This window comes from Sturnira hondurensis, unplaced genomic scaffold (genome assembly GCF_014824575.4).
Source record: "Sturnira hondurensis isolate 20B ecotype Veracruz unplaced genomic scaffold, ASM1482457v3 Scaffold0000460, whole genome shotgun sequence".
In the NCBI taxonomy this organism is placed as follows: domain Eukaryota; kingdom Metazoa; phylum Chordata; class Mammalia; order Chiroptera; family Phyllostomidae; genus Sturnira; species Sturnira hondurensis.
The window spans coordinates 256,522-279,413 of NW_028073091.1; the positions used below are offsets into that span (position 1 = coordinate 256,522).

The following is a 22,892-nucleotide window of genomic DNA, read 5'->3' on the forward strand; positions in this document are numbered from 1 at the left end:
TGACTTGTATACATGGGGTGGGAAAAGGCCTAGAATTAAAGTAATAGAATGGGAAAGTGACTGAGAGAAATGGAGAAATATAAAAATAGGAAGGCAGGTGAGACCTTGCCCCAGTCTGGAGCAGGACACTGTCAGGACAGAGCAGCTGCCTTAGGTCACAGCCAGCCTGCAGGTGAGAAGCTCTGACCCCTGACCTGCATTCATGTATGGTGTCAAGGGCAAGAGCAAGTCTGCAGAGCCCTTAACAATACATGTGCTGTGCTGTGATTGGGCCAGATCAGAACAGAGCCCTCAAGAAAGTTTAAGGCCTCCAGGCTAAAGACCAGTGAAGTCACCCCTCTAGATGGGTTGGTGGCAGAAGCTACATTACACTTTAATCTTCACACCAATGTTGCAAGATGTTATACATAGAGGGGCCCAGGATGCTCACACCAATTTCACCAATTTGCTGCCTGGAAAACATTAATTAAAGGAGAACTCCATTTAGGGAGTTGGCAGGCATTCCCAATGAAATTTGGTTAACAGCAATTGTTCTCAAATTTTATTCCACAATTTCAGTTGCCTGGGAAGTTTTAAACACCCTGAAGCCAAGGCCACATTGTAGACCTGCTTAAGTTACGATTTCTGAACTGGGGCCTGAATATCAATAGGTTTCAAGACTCTACCAGGTGGTTCCAATGGGCTGCAAAAGCAGAATCCAAGTATATCACAGCCTTGCTACTCAAAGCCTCGTCCGTGGACCACAGTATCAGCACCACTTGGGAGCTCACTAGAAATGCAGATTTCCAGGCACCACCAGTCCTGTGCATTGTGCTGAATCATGTCCTCAAGTGCTTTATTTGTACATGAAAGCTTGATAAGTACTGGACAGGATGCCCTTTAATGGAGCCTAATGGAGAACCCTGAATAATGTAACAACCTGGGGTGGGGATGTGCTAAGAAGATTTGGAAAGTTGTTAAAGAAGCTGAAAGAACTTACGTACCTAAGTTTCTGCTTTACTGTTATATCTGTGCAGATTAACTTTCACACTGTCTGACTTTCCAGAGTCCCACTTAGTCAAATCTTTCTTGTTTCCTTTGAAAGCTTAATATATGACAAAGTGCTTTGTGTTTATCATTAATGAACCCTCAGGGCTGACCAAGCTGCAGACATACAGTTCTCTTTCTGCAGAAGTGCAGTGAGGTTAGGAACCCACCCACTGTCACCTAGCTCTTCAGTGACCCAGGAAGGATTTTGCTTTGCTTATAGTTTTTTAATCTATTTTCTAGTGTTACCAAAAATCAATTTTATGTCATGTTAGCATTGAGGAGGAGCAATGAGGACCGAGGGTGTCAAGCAGACACTGCCCAAAATGGTGCCGGGGCCTCTGCAGCCATTCCTCTGAATAGCCTGGCCCTTGTGAGGAGTTGGGGAGAGGAAGAGATATCACACTCCTGTTTTGAGCTAGACTGGAGCGTCCTGTCAGCCCAGCGACAGGGACCAGCTGGGAAAACTTGGGAACACCACAGGGTAGCCGCTGAGGGCAATCCCAAGCTTGCATGGAGCCCAGAAGTCTCCTCTTTGGTCCAGAATCACAGAAGAGCAGCTGCAGGAGAATGAGGTCATGACCATCACAGTCAGGCTGCCGCCTGAAGAATAAGAAACATCACCATCTTCCAGCCAGGGTGTTAGAACTAAACCTTTATTTTAATATTTCATTATTTTCAGAACATCACTGACCACTAGAAACCTGAATGCAAGAGAAATTTTTATCATTGTAGAATAAGTAAAATATAACATATAATGGAAGTGTAACAATAAATACACCTTAAATATAAATATACACATTGACATCCCACACATATAAGTCATGCTTTATAAATACTCTGTCCATAGTTGTATTTGTAGGGTTCTGAATTCCAGGATGGAGCTTTAAGGACTGACATGTCTCCCATGAATTATGGATACTTCCAGAGAGCTGACATAGGAGCAACACATTACACATTTTGGAAAAAAATTTATCAGAGAGCAACTTTTTAAATATGTAATCTATTTTTACTCTACAAAGAATGAGCATTTCTGAAATATTACAAATAGTAAAACAAATATACTAACTCATAAATATATACAATGCACTACTTTATACTTCAAAAATGCAGGAAGATAAATTATATATATGTTGTTATAGATATAATTTTGATCTGATGAACGATTCAATATTGCTTTTTATTAATTTTGCTGTATTGCAGGCATGCCCAGGGCATGCCCATGGCTTGTCACTGGATGAAGGAAGGAATGGCAGGGACAGAAGGGAATGCCTTGGAGCCCCATGCTTATTTCCAGAGTGCCATTTCAAAGCAATATTTTGAGTTTTTGACTTACTCTGCTAGATCAAAACTTCTGTGCCCATATGCAATGTAGGGTGCATCCTCAAGAACCACAACTACATATTTGGGATGAGGCCACATAAATACTAACAACATCTAATTCTGTGGCACTAACTCCTGAACCAGTTGGGGAACCCCGGAAAGACTATTTGCCATAATCAGTTTTTGCCAATACTATCAGTTCCATTCATAGAAAATGATCTCTGAACAAAGACCCATGTCTGGAGCATCAATAGCCTTCCTGTAAACTCACAGTCAAAATACAGAGAAACAAAATGTGTCCTGAATGAGATCAAATTTTAACTAATGACAAGTTTCTTGTATTGATGAAGCTCTAAGCACTTAAAAATGTAGACAAGGGCTTGAGAGGGTGAAAAGCAATTCTGACCTGTATCGGTGGAAACCAAATGGTTTGGCAGGAGAGCACACACTGGAGGCCTCACGGACATGGTAGTCTGTGGGAGGCTGCCCGTTTTACTGTTAGCAAAGCGCCCCCACAAAATCTCTAAATTCCACTCTGGCCATTAAGTCTTGTTTCTTTTTTCACTTAACCCATAGTCAAATTAAAAATTGATTACATTTCTCTGATTATAGAAATAGAAAAAATATAGACACAAGTTGAAACACAAATGGCCTAGAAAATCCACCAACTTGATCTCACTGTGAGGACTGTGGGTCAGCCACTTGGAACAGGACAAGCCCTTGGGAAGCATACCCATTAGGGCTTGAATAGGGCATGAAGAGGGGTTCTGGGTGCCCCTGCTGACACCCAGGCTCCTTCCACACTCTCACTGCTCAGGATTTGTTCTCAAAGGCCACAGTGGTGGCCACAGAGCCACCACAGAGCAAATGGTCTCAAAGTAAATCCCACACACTAAACCCATCCCAAGGGGGAGTTATTAGAAGAGTAGACAGGATGAGACAGAGGCACGGACAATTTAACCAGAGGGGGTAGATTTAGGATTTGTTGAGAGCAGGAGCTGCCAAGTTGCTGTTGCCTCAGCCCTGCTCAGGAGGGGCAGGTGCCATGTGAGGAGGCCCACAGGGTGTGCATGCAATCATCCCACATTTGAGAACTCTCCCCAAGCTGGTGCTGCTGTCTACAGCCAGGGAACTTCCTGTAGGTCACAGGAATGACTGCTGCAAGAAAGGTTCTATAGTCGGGGCCAGCATGGATTATGTTCACTGGAGCAGACAGGAGAACTCAACAGGCTCTGCCAATGAGAGTTTTTAGGAAGCAGAGTCAAACCAGACTCAAGGATAGCAGAATAATTGAAGGCGGTGGGCTCTGTCCTGCCTGTCTCCAACCATCCTGTCTGCACACCAGCAGGCAGGAACCAGCAGTAGCTGTAATTCAGTTTGAAGGATTAGGATGCACACAAGATCATTAGGAGAAAAAGGTTAATTGTTTTTCGAGTGAACACTACATTGAACACCTCTTAGGAGACATTTATAATGGAAAATGCAAGATAATGTCCTATTACTTGAAGACATTTTCCAGAAATATGCTGTTATAGATAAGTCATTGAAACACAGTGAAGAACTTGTTTGAAAATATTTCATTAAGGTACAAAGTATGGCATACTCATGTCTGTGTCACTTAGAAAACAAATGTGCTTCTGGTCTTCAGATGGTTTTTGTCAGCTGTTGCCCAGCTGGATACACATCGAGTTATTTAAAAGAAGAAATCCATCTTGCAGAAAAAGAGAAATGTCTACCTTAGTTGCTTTTATTTAAAATCTGAGGGCTGGAAGAAGTTATATCCTTCATGGGTTAAAGGAAGGAAACATTACACATAAAACCCTTAAGTCTAACATAGGAGTAGTGCAGGGTGTTCATAAAGTCACAATATCCTCACTCACACACTGAAGAATCCTTGACAGAGCAGCATACTTGTAGTGAACTCATCATTGTATATGAAAAGAAACTCTAAAAGGTTATACCAACAGCTGCTAACTAGGCCTAGTAAGGTGAGTATACCTGCTCTGGGAAGCAAGGTGCACGGGTCAGCTGGGAATTCGAATGAACATCCTCTGTGGGAGGCTGTTATTCTATTTTAATCCAGCTAAAGAACCATGACATACAGCTACTATGGCCTAATCTTTTCACTTCCTTCAGCCTCTCCCCTCCCACAAGGAGGCACTGGCTTGAGCAGAGGGAAAGACCTGGTCTGTGGTAGCACCCGTGGCTCCAGGTTAACATGCTCAGGCACGCATGCAGGTGACAGTGGCTCCCTTCAGTTCATGCTACCTCCTAACAGCACATGATGCCTTCAGAGAATGCTGGCACCTCTCAGCTCGCTGTGAGGCAGAGCATGTTCATTTTCATTTTAACCATCTGGCAGATCCCCTGGTTCTGAACGGGGGTGAGGGTGTGGGGCTTATTTTTGGTGGTGTGAAATGCCCTCTCAAGGACAATAGGGCACGTCTCAGTCAGAATGCAATATATAACATATGGGTGTCTTACATGCTACCCTGAAGATGGTGGGTTTCATGGGGAATGGGGAAGGCAAGGTGACATGGGACATGAGAAGGGCATTCACATGACCACACATTTGCCTTTGAGCTTTTCTTTCCTTTTCTGCTGCTTGCTCTTTTTCCCATCAATCTGTAGGCTCACGGTCCTGCGCTTCTCCAGGTTGAGCAGCTCCTGAAAGAGCTCCTTCACGTTGTGGTTGAGCTTGGCTGAGGTCTCCATGAAAGCACACTTCCACTTTCGGGCCAGGGCCTCTGCCTCACTGCACTCCACCTCACGGTTCGGGCTCTCATCACACTTGTTCCCCACTAGCATAATGGGGATACTCTCCACGTCCCCTTTGATCTCACAGATTTGTTCATAAATGGGTTTGAGCTCTTCTAAGGACTGCCGGCTGGTGATGGAGTACACCAGGATGAAGGCATGCCCTTTGGAAATGGACAGCCTTTGCATGGCGGGAAACTGGTGGCTGCCTGTAGTGTCTGTGATCTGCAGTGTGCAGATGCTCTTGTCACAGCTGATGACCTGCCGGTAGGTGTCTTCCACAGTGGGGATATAGCTCTCCCGGAATGTGCCTTTCACAAACCTCAAGACTAGGGAGCTCTTGCCAACACCACCTGCTCCGAACACAGCCACCCGGTAATCATTGCTCTGTTCCGGCATATTGCTTGAGGGCTCCAACTACCAACCAAAAAGTGCCTATCAAAGAAACAAGGTGTTTGAGAGAATTAATAAAGAAATATACTGAAAGAGATCACTTTACCCTCTAATGATAGCTAAAAAAACCCTGAAGTTATATAGTTTGCTTTCATTCTCCCAACATTAAAATGTCACTTAAAGGGCCCTGGCTGGCATAGCTCAGTGGATTGAGCACGGGCCTGTGAACCAAAGGATCGCAGTTCAATTCCCAGTCAGGGTACATGCCTGGGTTGCAGGCCAGTTCCCAGAAGGGGACACACGAGAGGCAACCATACATTGATATTTCTCTCCCTCTCTCTTTCCCTTACCCTCTAAAGATAAATAAAATCTTGAAAAAAAATGTCACTTAAAAAATTCTTAAATTTGGTCCTGGCTGGTGTGGCTCAGTTGATTGAGCACAGGCCTGTGAACCAAAACATCACTGGTTTGATAACCAGTCAAGGCATATGCCTGGGTTGCAAGCCATGTCCCCAGTGTGGGGTGTGCTAAAGGCAACCATACATTGAAGTTTCTCTCCCTCTCTTTCTCCCTTCCTTCCCCTCTCTAAAAATAAATAAATAAATCTTTTAAAAAATTCTTAAATTCTAAGCTCTGGCTGGCGTAGCTCAGTGGATTGAGCACAGGCCTGTGAACCAAAGGATTGTGGTTCGATTCCCAGTCAGGGCACATGCCTGGGTTTCAGGCCAGTTCCCAGCAGGGGACACATGAAAGGCAAACATACATTGATATTTCTCTCCCTCTTTCCTTCCCTTCCCCTCTAAAGATAAATAAATAAAATCTTTAAAAAATGTTCTTAAATTCTAAATCCAATCCTCAATTTCTAAAGGGACAGACAATCTACTCATCTTTGCTCACATATGTACCACCTACCTAGAGGAAAAATGCTAAGTCTTCCCAAGGCAGACATAATCAAGGTAAGCTGAGGGAGACATGGGAATTAACTCCCCCCCTCACACACTCAGGCACACATATACAATCACAGCATGTTTCCATTGTTTTTCCTGAAGTTTTGTAAACACCCAATACATTACTCATAATATGTAATTTTTTTATGAGCAGGGGGTAGGGAAGCAATGAAGTGGAGAAAACTATTAATATTTATTCACTGTCCACATTAACTTACGAAATCCTCACCACCTTGCAGAATTGGTGTCATTCTCCCTTTTGTGCAATGAAGAAACTGGAAACACAGAAGGAATCAGGGAGTGCAATGTCCCCATCTTGGCAGAGACAGTGAGAAGTGAGGCTGCAATACAAACTGAAGTATCACAGCCACCTCAGTCACCCTGTAGACTGCCTAGGCAGAGAACAAGTAGCAGTCGGGGGGCGGGGGCACCACTCAGGCCACAGGGTGAGCTGTCTCAACTCAAGCAAGAGTTGACAGTCAAAAAAAAAAGCTTGGAGAGTCCTTTCATTCATCAAATTTAAAATAGTTATAAGTGTTTCATATTTATGAATCATAAGGAATCAAGCAGTATCAAGAAAATAGAATAAACTACTATCAGCAGTAATTAAAATGGAGTACAATGGGGTTTGCATTCATCACAAACATCACCCCAAATTCAGAAATAAATGTACTTTCCTCACATACAGATTATATCTTTCATCCTGCTCCTTCTTGGTAAGAGAGGTAACATAACACACAGCAGTGTAAAATTAAGCAACATCCAAATTTTGTTTTAGCTGAAGTGTATGGATTATATGGTAAGAGAAAGCATGAAACCCATTTTTCTCCAGAAAACCACTGTGCTGGCTTTCACTTTTCAAATGTTAGACTAACTGAGGACTAATAACAAAAGTCATTTTCTGAGGCCAGAAAAATATTAAACATAATTATCCATGGAGGGGAATGACTGTGGACAGTGAAGGATCAAAGACCAGAACTGTGCATCTGTCTCCTGATTTCACCATATACACGTGCCTACAAATTCACTCAAACACTTAGCTGTTCTCATATGCATTTTGGGATCCCAAACCTACCAAGAAACTGAAGAAATATCAATGCTAAAAGAGGATATAGACAAAAGTCAGGAAGTTCATTAACAGAAAGACTGAGAAAGCCTGCTGAGGAGTTTAATTACTCTATTAAATGCTTATAAGACCCTTATGATCAATTCAAGAGCACAGAATTGTGATAAATTGTTCTATGTTTTAAAAAAATGCAATGGTCTATAAAATCTGGCATAAAACTTCTCTCTGCATCATCAGAATGAGATTTTGTTTGTGCCTCGAAGGCAGGGTACTCACTCAGCCTTGCTTGTATTATGGTGCTTTAGCTCCAGACTGGAGAGTAAGCATTTAGCTGGAAGAGAGCATATTTTAGCAAGCTTTCAGCTATCTCAAAATCTGAAATTCACATTCATTCTGTGTTTTGATGAGTATTTCTCAACCAACCTAAAGTGTCTCCATTATTAGACTGGTAACCAGATATAGAAAACAAAGATAAAACATAAAAAAGAGTAATTTTTGGCTACTATAATTCATTTGTCCAAGAAATCTCTATTGAACTTCCTCTAAAAACTGGGTTCCAGGCTCTGTCCTCTGCAAATAGCTGTGCAGAGGACGCAGGGCCTCTGTTCTTGTAGAACTTAGGATCAAGTGGAGCTGACAGACATCAAAAAGATAACTTCACAAAGATTTAATAAATTATATCACAGGAGTGTGGCAAAAGAGAGGTGTAAAGGAGTCTATCCAACCTGGGGTATCAGGAACAACTTCCCTAAGAAGTTGGCATAGGAACTGGAGCCTGAATGATGCACAGGAGACAGGAAGGTGAAAGGTCTGTAAAAGTTCACTGAATTTATGAGTGAGGTCTGGGGTAATAGCTACATACTGATCTTCATATTCTTCCACCTCAGATTGATCATTCATTTTACAAGCATTTGTTAAAACAAAACAAGACAAAAGCCTCCAAATAATATGCAGAATTGGTGCTTACTCAACAGAAGCTACAAAATGCCGATAATAACACTAACTTCCTCACAGAGCTGCTGTGGAGTTTAGTAAAGACAACATATGACCAAGCATTAAATGCAGTTGCCGGTGCAAAAGTCTCAGGCTATCTTCAGTAAGGACCAGGAAGAATAGGGGGTCACAAAGAAGCAATAAAGAGAGTAGGGAGAAACTGAAGAAAATATGACAAAAATGCCAAGAGAGCAGAAAAGTGTCAAAAAGACATTGAGGGTGTGCGACCAAAGCAGTACTTAAAGGAAAAATATAGCTATAAACAACTACATTAAATGAAAAGAATGGTCTCAAATCAGTAATGTAATTTTCCCACCTTAATAGAGAAAAAGAGCAAACTAAACCCAAAGAAAGAAAAATTATGGAAAAATTAATAAAATAATGAATATAAATGTAATAAGGATGAATCAATAAACCCCAAAAATGTTTCTTTGAAAATATTAACAAAAAGAAACTTGCTATTCAACTAACCAAAAAGAAAAGTGAAAAGACTCAAATTACTGAAATAGGAATGAAAGCAAAGACATTACTACTGACCTTAAAGAAATATAAAAGATTATGAGACTCCTAAAATCAACTGTATGCCAACAAGTTATATAATTAAGATGAAACAAATACAAAGTACCAAAGCTGACTCAAGAAGAAATTAAAAATATGAATAGACCTATAACAGGTAAAGATATCAAATGAGTAATCAAAAAACTATCCACAAAGAAAATCCCAGGGCCAGATGGGTTCACTGGTAAATTTCAGCAAACATTTAAAGAGGAATTAATACCATTTTTTCAGCACTGGCAAGTATGGCACAGTTGGTTGGAACAGTCCCCGGTAACCAAAAGGTTGTGGGTTCAATTTCTAGTCAGTGCACATACCTAGGTTGCGGGTTCAATACCCAATCAGTGTGTAGGTACCTGCAACCCCTGCTCCAGACACATATGGGAGGCAACCAATTGATGCTTCTCTCTCTCTCATTGATATTTCTCTTTCCCTTCCTCTTCCTCTCTCTTTAAAAGGAATTAAAAAATGTGCTCAGATGAAGATTTAAAAAAATTCTTCACAAACTCTTCCCCCTCAAAAATGAATAGGAGGGAATGTTTCTCACTCTTTCTGAACATGATATTACCCTGATACCAACACCAGGAAAAGATATCACAAGAAAACTACAGACCAGTAATTCTTATAAATACAGATATGAAAATTCTCAGCAAACTAATAGCTAATTGAATTCATCAAAGTATAAAAACAATTTTACATCATAATCAAGAGGGATATATACCAGGAATACAAAGTGGGTTAACAAAATTATATTTTTGGATTGTACTCACTTTTACATGCCATCCAAAAATGAATACAACATAACTTATCAATAAACTAAAAGACAAAAACTATGATATTTTGATATAAAAAATAACAAAACTAAGCACCCAATCATGAAAAAAAAAACAAACCTTAAACCAGGAATAAAAGGGAACTTCCTCAACTAAATAAAGGACATATAATTTAAAACCCAGAGCTAAAATAATACTTAATGATAAAAGACTGAATATTCTTTCCCTATGACTAGAAAAAAAACATGTGAATCAATCCTTACAGTTTCTTTTTTTCTTTTTGAGTTGCAATTATGATTTAATACTTGTGTAAACATGAACGGTCATTCTCCCAGAACCAAATAAAGCATCACTAAGAATTATATAAAAGTAATTACAATCAATAATTTGTTTTCATATTCTTTAGAGATAAAAGGGTTTAAAAAACAAAAATTTGACTATCATGTCATTGCACAGATATAATAGTTGACATAATAAGTAAATTTGGACCATTTAAAAATATGTGTTCTTAATTCTGTCATCCATTTTTACTTAATGTTTTACTTTTTTACTGAGGCATAATTTAAATATAACAATCTATGAATTTTGAAAAAATAAAATAAATAAAAATAAAAAGCTGCAAAAATGAAAAATATGATTTTGTAATATCCTATTTCCTTAGGTGTGTTCTATAAATTCCAAGTAAGTAAAATAATAAAATATATTTTAAAATCTTTATAGAATGAAAAGAAAATCACATTAATCATTAAACATTCTTGCATTTTCTTTACTCCTCCCACAGATCAATTTACAAGTGTAAAAACTGATATATATTTATATTCTGACAGCCAAGTAGTCATACATTTTATGTGCAAAATAGATGTTGCATATTTGGTTGCTATGGAAAGCAGAGTATAGGCTCAATGGAGAATAATCATTAAACATTAATTTTTTAAAGAAAAATGTGAAAATATACAATAGTACAATATACAATTTCTGGTAATTATGTACTTATCAAAGTAAATAACAGTTTTTAAATATAGATCTTTTAAAGGCTGTCTTTGAAGAACTGTGAAGCGACTTGTTTCAAATTTGTTGTCATCTGTAGTTTTTATCACTCAATTTATTCTCCCATATTCTACCAATAACACTTTAATTATTCTTTCTGGAGCCACTTGTCTTTATTCTAGTTAATAAGTTCACTAGTCCCCACCCAGGTCATAGTAATTAGGTCAAGAAGGAAAATGATAATCCAAATTGGGCTAATATCTCCATCAGCAATATTTGTTGGAACATGGAGAGGTTGTGAGAAGTTGAAGCAGTTTTTTTCCATACTAAGGTTGCTTAACTACTAAGGGTGACAGCCTGCAGCTGTGGTTAGTCATCTTGCCACCAAGAACAGAGAACCTTCCTGGGAATTGAACCAATATGAAGGCAGAACAAAAGACAGAAAAAAAAAAGCCCATACATTTTTCATACATCATTTGAGCACTAAGATCCATCTGTGCATAAAGCCCTTTCTTGTTAAAGCCCCCCCAAATATCTGAAGAACATTTTTAATTGCATTTTATTGTTTATGCTATTACAGCTACCCCCACTTTTTCTCCTATTGCCCACCTCAGTCCAGCCCCCCACCCCTCAGGCAATCCCCACATCACTGTCCATGTCCATAGTCATGCATATGTGTGTTTTGGTCACTCCCTTCCGCTTCTTTCATGCAGTCCCCACCCCTACTCCCCTCCAACAGCTGTCAGTCTGTTCCATGTATCTGTGCTTCTGCTTCTATTATGTTCAATTAATTTATTTTGTTGAAGAACAATAGTTTGTTAGTAACCTTCTCAAAAATCAAGCCAGGAGAGAATTTTTTCTTTTCTTTTTTTTTTCCATGTCGTCAGTTTCATTCTTAGAGAAGGCCTGATTTTGCAGGGAAGATATAGACCTGATGTAGCAAGAAGATACAGTTCACAAACTTTTAACACAAGTTTTGATCCATCAACTAAAGACACCACCTCCAGTAAGGATGGCTTCATTCAACCATATTCTACCAACTTTTATATCTTCTAGATCATCTTTTATGATGCTAATCAAGTGGCTAAGGCCTTCCTGTTCTTGTTTCAAAAGCTGCCTGACTTCTTGTAGCAGATCTTTCCTCAGATTTGACTGCTCCAAAATGATTCTGCATCCTGATTTGAAACATCAGTTCATTTAGCCAGCCCTAAAACTGAGTAGGTGTGTTTAATTCACAATGAATTATATCTAGCTGCACTTGAAACTTCTCATCATCAGCTTGGCTGGCATACCCACTCTTCCTCTGTTCCTGTTTAATTAGGGCCTGTAAGGAAGGTTCTGTGGAAAAAGCCCATGAGTTTCCTCTTGTACTGTGCAATTTTGGCCATTGCTGTAGTTGGATTCTTCTGTAATATCTCTAGATATATCTAATCTGGTCTTATACTGCTTAGCCATCTGTTCTTGAACCCTCAGTCTTCTAAGTTCTTTGAAACCCACCATTGGTACAGGATTAACTTTTCAGAACAAGGGTGATTCAATTTAGTTCGTTCCCAGATAACAAGATCAATACCAGCAGGAGGATTCTGTAAAAGCTGTTTGATCTGTGCAGGAGAAAATTCTGTTCTAGTCATAGACAGTGTTACACCAAGTTGCTGTGATTGTGTTTTTACACTGGTTTGTTCAAACAAGCATATAGTGTTGTAGCTGGAACTCTTCTTGAAGTAGCACTTGGAGAACACTCAACAACATAACTGACAACTTCTGTCTGACCATCTGGCAATGTTTCCTACCCTCTACATTTACTGTAAGGGTCTGCTTTCCTACCAACACTTCAGGCAATGAATCTACCAATTACTGTTGGTGGCTTCAAATATCTGTTTCTTTTCTGTTGAAAACTAAAACCACTAGCACATCTTCATCTTTATTATTGGGCATACAACTATAACCTACTGCTTTAAATCAGCAAAAGGGACTTTTTCACTAGTGAAATGTAATTATTGAAATAGCCTTTTTCAGTTCCCCAAATGGCCTGCAATTGATTCCACTGTGCCAAAAAACTATCTCTCTCATCTCCTAATGGCATTGGAGCAGAAAAAGCACTTGCAGTATGTACCAGTGGGTTGGACTGGGCAGGAGCAAGGTAGTCTGACTGAAGAGACCACCTAATACAGTTTGTTCCTCCTGCTGTGTATTAAATCCTCCAAATCCTGTGTATTAAATCCCCCCAAAGAGTTCCCAAACCAGTACCTAAACCAGTACTGGTTCCAGCTGTTGTGCCAATACCAGTACTGAATCCAAAAATTTTGTTCTGAGTAGCTCAGTAGTGCCTGTGTTAGCTGCAGCACAAAAGCTGAATGCAGAACCTGCTGTTATAGATGTCTCAAATCCTCTGAACCCATCACAGGGAGCTGCAGTGGCTGCAGAAGTGCCCAAAGTGCCTAAGGTGCCCAAAGGAGCACCAAAGTTGAAGGCCATGTCGTGAGAGCAAGGAAACAAGAAGCTACTTCCACAACATTCAATGCACTCCCTTCCAGTTTCTATTCAACATTTTACCAGTGATTTTATCCTGGGGAATTAAACAAGGAAAAAAAATAAAAAGTATTTATTTTTATAAAGGGAAAGGAAGAAATAAAACTATATTTTTTGCATATGACATGACCTTGTATATAGAAAATCCTAAGGAATAAAAAAATAAATAAAACTGATAACCAAGTCCAGGAAGGTTTTAGAATATAACATCTATATAGAAATCAAGTGTATCTCTATACATGTCTATTAATCAATTTGAAAATGAAAGTTGAAACCAAATACATTTATAATGTAATATAAAATAATTAGTAATAAATCGAAACAAAAAATATAAAATTTACACCCTGAAAATTATGAAATACTGTTGAAAAAAATAAGACCTAAGAAAATGAAAAGACACTCATGTTTATGTGTCAGAGGAGCTAATAGTGTTAAAATAGCAATAAAGGCAGTCCTCAAATAATGTCATTTCATTATAATATTGAGGAAATATAAGAACTTACCTCTTTTTATGTCAATTAACCTATGGTCAAATTGTTTTCTTATATGTCATTTTGCTACAGTTCCAAGAACCTACTGACATTAAATGAAGACTTCCTGTATTCCTCAAATTACCTACAGATTCAATTCAATCCCTAAAAAAATCCCAACAGACTACTTTACAAAACTTGACAAGCTAAAATTAAAATATATATGAAAATTCAAGAAGCCCAGAATAATTAAAACAATGTTGAATAACAACAACAAAAAGTTGGAGGACACGTACTTCTTGATTTCAAACTTACTACAAAGCTAAAATAATCAAGATAATGTTGTACTGGCACAGGATAGAATATAAATGAGTGAAAAGATTTAGAAACAAAAAATGAACCATCACATTTATAGCCAATTGATTTTTGACAAATTGCCAAGAAAATTCAATGGAAAAAGAATAGTCTTTTCAACAAATGGTGCTGGGACAACTGCATATCCACATGCAAACCAATAAAGTTGGACCCCTCCCTCACACCATATAGAGAAATTAATTCAAAATGGATCAAAGATCTGAAGGTAAGACCCAAAACTACAAAACTCTTAGAAGAAACCATAGACATTCATTTTTTAAAGATTTTATTTATTTATTTATTTTGTTTGTTTATTGTTTTAGGCACAGGGGAAGAGAGGGAGAAAGAGAGAGAAACATGAATGTGTGGTTGCCTCTTGTGTGCCCCCAACTGGGGACCTAGTCTGCAACCCAGGCATGTGCCCTGACCAGGAATCAAACCAGTGACCCCTTGGTTCACAGGCTGGTACTCAATCCACTGAGCCACACCAGCCAGGGCTACAAGGCATACATTTTTATCATCTTTTATCTGGGAATTGTTCCTTAAATGTGATACCAAAAACATAAGAAACAAGATGAAGGATAGGTAAATTTGACTTTTTCAAAATTAAAAACATCTGTGCATCAAAGGAAACTATTAAGAAAATGAAAAGACAACCCACAGAATGGGAGAACATTTTTGCCAATCATATGTCTAAAAGGGATTAATTCTAGAATATATAAAGAATTCCTATAATTCAACAATAAAAAGCAATTTAAAAAATGGACAAAGAATTTGAATACATATTTCTCCAAAGAAGCTACACAAATGGCCAATAAGCACATAAAAAGGTGCTCAACATTACTAGTTATTAGGGATATATAAATCAAAACCACAAAAAAATACCTTACACCCATTAGATGACTATAAAAAACAGAAAATAAAAATTGTGGTAAGGATGTGGAGAAACTGAAACCCTTGTGCTTTGCTGTCCTGACTGTAGAATGGCACAGCTGCTTCACAAAACATTCTATAACTTCTTCAAAAAGTTAAACATAGAATTACCACATGATCCAGTGACTTCCCTTCTAAGCAAATTCCCATCAGAAATAAAAACATAGCCACATAAAAATATTTTACGGAAATACTCATAGCAACATTATTTATAATAGCCAAACTGAAATCAATCCAAATGTCCACCAACTAATGCAAGGATAAGTAAAATGTGGTATATACATACAATGAAATATATTATTCAACAATAAAAACATAGGAAGTAGTGATGCATGCTACAGCATGGGTGAAACTTGAAAAATTATGGTAAATAAAAAACATCAGTAACAAAAGGCCATACATATTATCTGATTGTATTTATATTTATGCAGAATTATAACATGTGGGCATTTGGTGGTAAATGAAAAGTGACTGACAATGGGTACAAGGTTTCCTTTGGAGTAATGAAAGTGTTCTAAAACTGATTGGGGTGATGACAGGACAACCCTGTGAGCATGCTAGAAAATACTTTAATTGGGTACTATATTTCAATAAAGATGTTGTTTTTTTAAAAAACAGAAGACATTAGAAAGGTCAGTAATCTACTGTACATGAAGCCATTATCTGCTGATTATGAACTGGTCACAGCTACAAAGGAATAGGTTCACAGACCCCAGTGTGAGAAATGTGTTAAAGGTAACAGCCTCAGCATAGTTCCTAATAGCCAGATAATAAAAAAAATCCACATATTCACAGCAGATATAATAAACAAACAATGGGATAATCATACCATAAAATCAGTATACTGAATGAATACATATTCATACAAGAAGAAAATACAATGCAGAGCACGAACATATAAGGCAGTTATCTAGATTATTCTGAATAATTTTATTCTTTTAAAATTATAGATACGAAATAGCAAATTTTAAAGAAATCATCAAAAGTCAGGACATCTTGGAGAAAGCCAAGATGGCAGCCTAGGTAAACATAGGTTGCCTCCTCACACAACCATATCAAAATTACAGCTAAACTACAGAACAACCATTATTCAGAACCACTAAAAACTGAGCTGAATGGAAGTCCTACAACTTTGGAATTAAAGAAGGCACTTCTAGACTGTTAGGAGGGGTAGAGACATGAATGGGCTGGTCCCACATCCACATGTAGTGGATAAAAATTGGAAGGGATATCTTGGGAGTGAGGGATCCCAGCCCCACAACAGGTGTCCCCAGCCCAGGGTTCCAGTGCCAGGAAAGTAAGTCCCAATAAATTATGGCTGTGAAAACAAGAGGGAATTGAGGCTATGGAACACAGAAACTTCTGGATACCCAGGCAGTTCCTCCTAAAGGGCTCATTCAAAGACTTACTAAGGCTCACTCCCACTGAGCACCAGCAGCAGAGCAGCAGCATGAAAGGCACCAGAGGTATGTGGGAAGGAAATGAATTGTCTCCCCAGGGTGAGTGCTGGGGGCAGCTTTCTCTGAGACAGAGCTGCTGGCAAAGGCCATTGTTCCTTTTCTGAGGCCTCTCCGCACAAAGCAGGAAGGCAGGCACCATATCTAAGTCTCCATCAACCTGGCTCACACTTCCACACCCTGGTAATTCTCTCAGGCTCAAATTTTAAGCCCATCTGACCCAAATTTCAAGCCCACCCAAGCTGTTTCCAGTGGCTTTTCCATACAAATGGCTTGTTTTGGCTCATGATTCAGATTTTCCTAAATCCTCTCAAACAAGCAGCAACTGGCTTCAGCCAGTATGTCTTGCTAAGTAGCCCCAGGCCTGACAGTAGTAGCAGCTGGCCTTGTTTCGTAGCTTGGCTTTAATTGAGCACCTCCAAGTCCAGTAGCAGCCTTCTGCAGATTGCTTTGTAGCTTATGCCAGAGGGGTGTCAGACAGAACACAGGTGGTAGTAGAACTTGGCCTGCACCTCCGAGGATGGCCCAAGCCTGAGCACTCAGTGGACAGCTACAGACCACATCGGAGCACCACTACTCAACTATCTCCACAAGCGACTCACTCAAGGGGTAGACTCAGTGGGCACCAGAGCCCTGCTGAATAAGTCCTGCTCTGTAGAGTGGGCCCCTGCACAGCTGATCTACTAGAGTGGTCAGAGGTTGGTGATCAGAGGTCACAGCCAGTCCTAGCAGCTGACTGGCTTAGGAAAATCCCTCCCGTTGTTGTCCCAACAGCAGTTAAGGCTCAATTACAAAAGGAGGGTGTACTCAGCCCACATGAAGCTTACACCCTGAGTATCCAGGTTGGGTGATAGGGGAGGCTGTACCACTGGACCCTACAGGACACTGACTATATTAGGCCACACTACCAAGCCAGGAAATCATACCAGCTCTACTTTAGACATAGAAACAAACACAGGGAAGATGCGAAAATGAGGATACAAAGAAACATGGCCCAAATGAAAGAACAAAAGTCCAGAAAAATATCTAAACAAATGGAGATAGGCAATCTATCAGATGAAGAGTTCAAAACACTGGTTATAAGGATGTTCAGTGAATGGAGGGGAAGAACAAATGAACTCAGAGAGAACTTCAGCAGCATAAAAAGGACACAGAAACCACAATAAAGAACCAGTTAGAAATTAAGGATACATTAATTAAAATGAACAATTTACAGGGAATCAATAGTAGAGTGGATGAAGTACAGAATCAAACCATCAATTTGGAATATAAGAAAGCAAAAAACACCTAATCAGAAAGAAATGAGAAGAAAAAAGAATCCAAAAGTGAGGACAGTGTAAACAAGCCTCTGGGACAACTTCAAGCATATCAACATTCACATGGTGGGGGTGCCAGACGGAGGAGAGAGAGAAGAAGAAATTGAAAACCTACTTGAAAAAATAACAAGAGAAAACTTTTCTAACTTGATGAAGGAAATAGACATACAAGTCCAGAAAGCAAAGAGAGTCCCAAACAAAGTTAACACAAAGAGGCCCACACCAAGGTAACAGCATAATTAAAATGGCAAAGGTTAAAGACAAAGAGAATCTTAAAAGCAGAAAGAGAAAAGCAGTTAGTTACTTACAAGGGAGTTCCGATAAGACTGTCAGGTGATTTCTCAAAAGAATCTTTGCAGGCTAGAAGGGCTTGACAAAAAATACTCAAAGTGATGAAAAGCAAGCACATACAACCAAGATTAACCTATCCAACAAAGCTATCATTTAGAATTGAAGGGCAGATAAAGAACTATTCAGACAAGAAAAGGCTAAAGGAGTTCATCAATCAAACCAGTATTATATGAAATGTTAAAGGGGCTTATTGAAGAAGATCAAAATTTGAACAGCAAAATGGCAATAAATACATATCTATCAACAACTGAATCTAAAAAACAAAATAAGCAACCAAGAACAGAAACAGAATCTAAACGAAGAACTTTATAATGATTGCCAGATGGGAGATGGGCAAAAAACATGAAGGGATTAAGAAGTAGAAATCAATAGCTACAGAATAGTCATGTGGATGTAAATTACAGCATAGGTAATAGAGTAGCCAAAGGACATATATGTATGACGCATGAATGTGAACAATGGTGTGGGGATTGCCTGAGGGAGTGGAGGTGTGCTGCATGGAAGGAAGCAGAGGGGGAAAACTGGGACCACTGTAATAGCATAATCAATAAAATATAATTTAAAAATAGAAAATTGTGAAATCCAATAGGACTTATTCTTAGATTTCAGGCATAAATCCTATTATTAGCTATCATGTATGATAGAAATGGAATGTAAGGCTTTGATTTTGGAGGATAGGTAAAATGAAAGCTGGTAAAGCTGTAGTTAAGTGATATGTTCGTTGGAAAATGTGAAGGGAACTGAAGTCAATTCACTTTGGGCTTGAGGGTGATGGAAATTTATGGTATGACTAGAAAGACAATAAGTGTGAGTTTCTCTGTAAAGATAGTCAAGGATTGAGGAAAGGGGAAAGGACAATAGGTGCTGGGTAATGTAGGGGTTAAAGGAGTTAAAAAGATTACCTGTGGAGGTATGGTGATGGATATGCAATGGAGCAAATCTGGAAGAAAGCAGGAGCCACTGGGAGCCAGGATGCACACAGCAGGTTGGTACTTGAGGATAAAGGGCAGGTGACACGGCTCCCAAACCACAGTTGCTGTCTCAGCTTAAAAACTGTAAAACAAATGAAAAATGGCATAATGCATGTAGTTGTTTAAAAAGTAAAGGGAGATCATAAAATCTTCTTTATTTGAAACCAGGCCACTTCCTTCCACAGTTCCAGTCTCTCTTTCCAAAAATAACCAGTTAGAAAGACTGGAAACTCAGTTGTCATTTCCTGGTGTTCACCAGTGTAATTTCAATGAACACATTCATTGCTTAAATAATAGATCTTAATGTCTTTTTATTTTTTAATACAATTGACAAAAATGTTATATTTAGCATTAGTTTTAGGTATACAGCATAGGGACTAGACATTTATATAACTTTTGAAGTTATCACCCCGATACTTAATGTCTTGACTTAATTACTTAATAACTCATACTATTTACAAAATTAGCACATTTACTTTCCTCTGCTGCCTAATTTCTGTTACTTGTACTCCACTTTTGAGGCATATACCAGTATTTAACTTTTCTAGATAAAGTATTTACAACATGTTCTAAATTTTAAATTGTCTTCTATGCTTTTTCTGCAGGTTGTTTCTAAACCCTATCAATAAACAGCATTAGAGGATTCTGTAAAGATTTTTAACTGTAGAAGTAGATAGTAGGACTGGACCTACTGAGATGAAAAGGCCATCTTTCATCAGAGTTCACTGTAAATAAACAAACAAAGCATAATTTTCTGTGTCAGAACGATTTGGCCTTACATTTCTTTGTTAGCTTTGTTTTTTGCCTAGATAATTATCAATTGCCAATTTTTATATTTCAATATACCACCTTCCCAAAACTGTCATTGTTTGCAGATGACATGAGAGTGTACACAGAAAACCCTATAAACTGTACAAAAAATTACTCAACCTAATAACTAAATTTGGCAAAACAGTGGGATACAAAGTCAATATTCTGAAATATTGTCTTACAAAAGGTGATAACACTGAATTTCAACAAAAATGCTAATTGACATTTGTTGCTTCTTTTCTCATTTATCTTAGAAATTTCTGATTCTGTTTGTTTATTGTGGTTCTTCCCTTTCATGTTAATTGGTTTCACCAAATAAATGCTTGTCTGTTTCCACTAATTTATAAAAGAACCATTACATTGTCTAGGAGAGGCAGCTGGACTGGTTTCTCTGATAATGCACAGATCTGTTCCCCTAAATAGGAAGGCTGTCTAGAATGACTTCAGGAATCCTTTTCCTGAATTTGTTTGGGCTAAACTGCCTCTGTAGTTGCTTGTACTACTAAACAGCATAGACAAAGACAGATGCATGAGAGAGAGGATTGAGGAAAGGGTGTGGACATCCCAAAGTGTCCTGCAACATAAAAATGTGTGTCTTATATAATAAAGAGTTCAAAATGAGACTATTCAAATACTGAAAATAAGCTTAGAGGCTATTCTAGATCTATATGACCTGAGTTCTGGGGAGAATGAATATGATTTCCTGAATTGCAGAATTTGTCATTTGGAAGAAACATTAGATTCTGATGAATGAGATAAAAGAAGCTTCTCAGTTAACACAAGCTTTCTCTGTATTATACCTGAATTAAACCTGCTTTCAAAGACAAATACTTAGAACCAGAGATATAGTATAGATTGGAAGACTTCAACTCATTGAAAGTAAAGGTTTGGGAAAGCTTGACAGTTTGGTGCACTCCCCTGCCCACCGTGTCCCCCATCAGTCTGAGTCACAGGCACGTGGCTGCCTGAAGTTCACACAGCTGGCCTCTGCTCAGTGTTTGTCTTGGTTTCCCACGATGCCTCTACTACAACATTTAAACTTTACTAACTTTAAACAAACTCCATGTTTAAGGTTGGTATGCGAGACCCTATATTTAAAATTATTACTAATAAAAGGTTAATGGGTTATTTAAGTAGAAATAAGGACTATTACTGATATTACAACATAAATAAGAATATCCTACAAGGAAATTAAGAAACAGTTTTCAACAGAACTTAAATTCCCTAGGTAGGAAACTCTACTTTTATATAATTTTAGAATCTTAAATTAATTAAAAACTCATTTTATGCATCTTCTTAGCTGAACCTAAAAAATAAGATTTGTTTCTCAGTGGGAAACATCTGCCTGATCATAAAGAAGAAGTAAATCTTCATGGCTCCTGTTTCTCTAAAGAAGCAGAGTCCTTTTTCAGGAATCTTGCTTCACAGCATTATGGAGACACCCACCCTGGCACTGTTGGTGCAGGTGCTCAAGCAAGTGCCACATCTACACCCAGGTAAAGGAATCACCATTTCACACTGGGATGGGAGAAGGTCTCAGGGACTCACTGCAAGATTCAATATCTGCACAAATGAAATACATGGAGAGAAACAAGGCATTTCTGGAGGCAGAAGCATAAATTATTCTTTAAGAGTTTCATTACCAAAAGGCAAATAAATCCACAGCTTAGAAATAAGATTCATTAATATTTGTCTGAAACTACTCCATTTGGAGAAAGCATGATGGACAGGAATTCAAAGAGCCAAATAAAATGTACTTGGTGACACTTTTCAGACTTCCATGCATCTGACTGCATTTGGCCATTTCTGCTTATGCCTGTTATTTCCACATGGGTAAGGGAAATGAAAAGGAAAATCATGTGAGCAATAAACAATGCCAGTCTCAGTCAAAGAACAATTTACCCAGTTTTATCCTACATGCCCAATGCAGCATGCTAACCCTGCAGGGAAGTAAACACCAAAGCACGAAGGCAACTGCCACAGAATCTTGATGCACAGGAGAAAGAAAGTGTGCAGTGCCAGGCATGACAGCTTCATGTGCTACTGTGTGCAGACAGGGTTCTTCCTTCATTGTCCATGTATTAGAACATGGCACTATGTATGTGTACCTGCTTAGTAGGTGGTTTTCTGGTTTAGCCAAATAAAAGTTTACAGAATTGGTAAGTAGTTAAAAAAGACTCCTTCAAACAATCATGAACTATTTTGTTCATGAACTATTGAACAAAAAGTTGTTCATGATTGTTCAAGTTGTTCTAATCATGAATTATTCATGCTTTTGGTGTTATATCTAAGAATCCATTGCCAAATGTAAGGTCATGAAGATTTACCCCCATGTTTTCATTTATGAGAAGAAAACCACACTATGAATGGTTTTAGTTTTTATATTTAGATCCTTGATCTGTTTAAATTTTGGTATATGGTGTAAGGCAACTTCACCCTTTTAATACATGTGGATATCTAGTTGTCCCAAGACGATGGTCTTGGGACAACTATTTATTTATCTATCTATTTATCTATCTATCATCTATTTATCTATCTATTTATTTATTTTTATAATTTTCTTTCTTTTTTTAGATTTTATTTATTTATCTTTAAAAGGGAAGGGAAGGGGAGAGGGAGAGAGATATCAATGTATGGTTGCTTCTCGTGCATCCCCTGCAGGGCCTACGACCCAGGCATGTGCCCTGACTGGTAATCGAACCTCGATCCTTTGGTTTGCAGGCCCATGTTCAATCCACTGAGCTATGCCAGCCAGGGCCCAAAGACCATTTATTAAACAGACTGTTCTTCATTAAATAGTCTTGACCTATTGTCAAAAATCAATTAAATATAAACTTGAAAGTTTATTTCCAGACTCTGATTTCTGTACATCAGTCTATAT

The 22,892-nt window shown here is 38.4% G+C and overlaps 1 protein-coding gene and 1 pseudogene across 2 annotated transcripts in view; both read right to left on the bottom strand.

The window, feature by feature from the left end:
• Positions 1–1,992: 1,992 nt before the first annotated feature.
• Positions 1,993–22,892, bottom strand: part of DIRAS2 (DIRAS family GTPase 2) — a 46,341-nt gene continuing 25,441 nt past the window's right edge. Inside the window, exons 2-3 of one of the 2 annotated variants that reach the window (XM_037041179.1) lie at positions 19,133–19,283; positions 1,993–5,541 (exon numbers count right to left, since the gene is read on the bottom strand). In XM_037041179.1, coding sequence (XP_036897074.1) covers positions 4,906–5,505 — 600 coding nt within the window. In that variant the 5' untranslated portion in view covers positions 5,506–5,541; positions 19,133–19,283 and the 3' untranslated portion in view covers positions 1,993–4,905. Of the gene's footprint in view, positions 5,542–18,187; positions 18,214–19,132; positions 19,284–22,892 lie in introns of those variants that run through there. The other variant, XM_037041189.1, reaches the window with a different exon arrangement.
• Positions 11,805–13,295, bottom strand: LOC118983542 (nucleoporin p54-like; annotated as a pseudogene).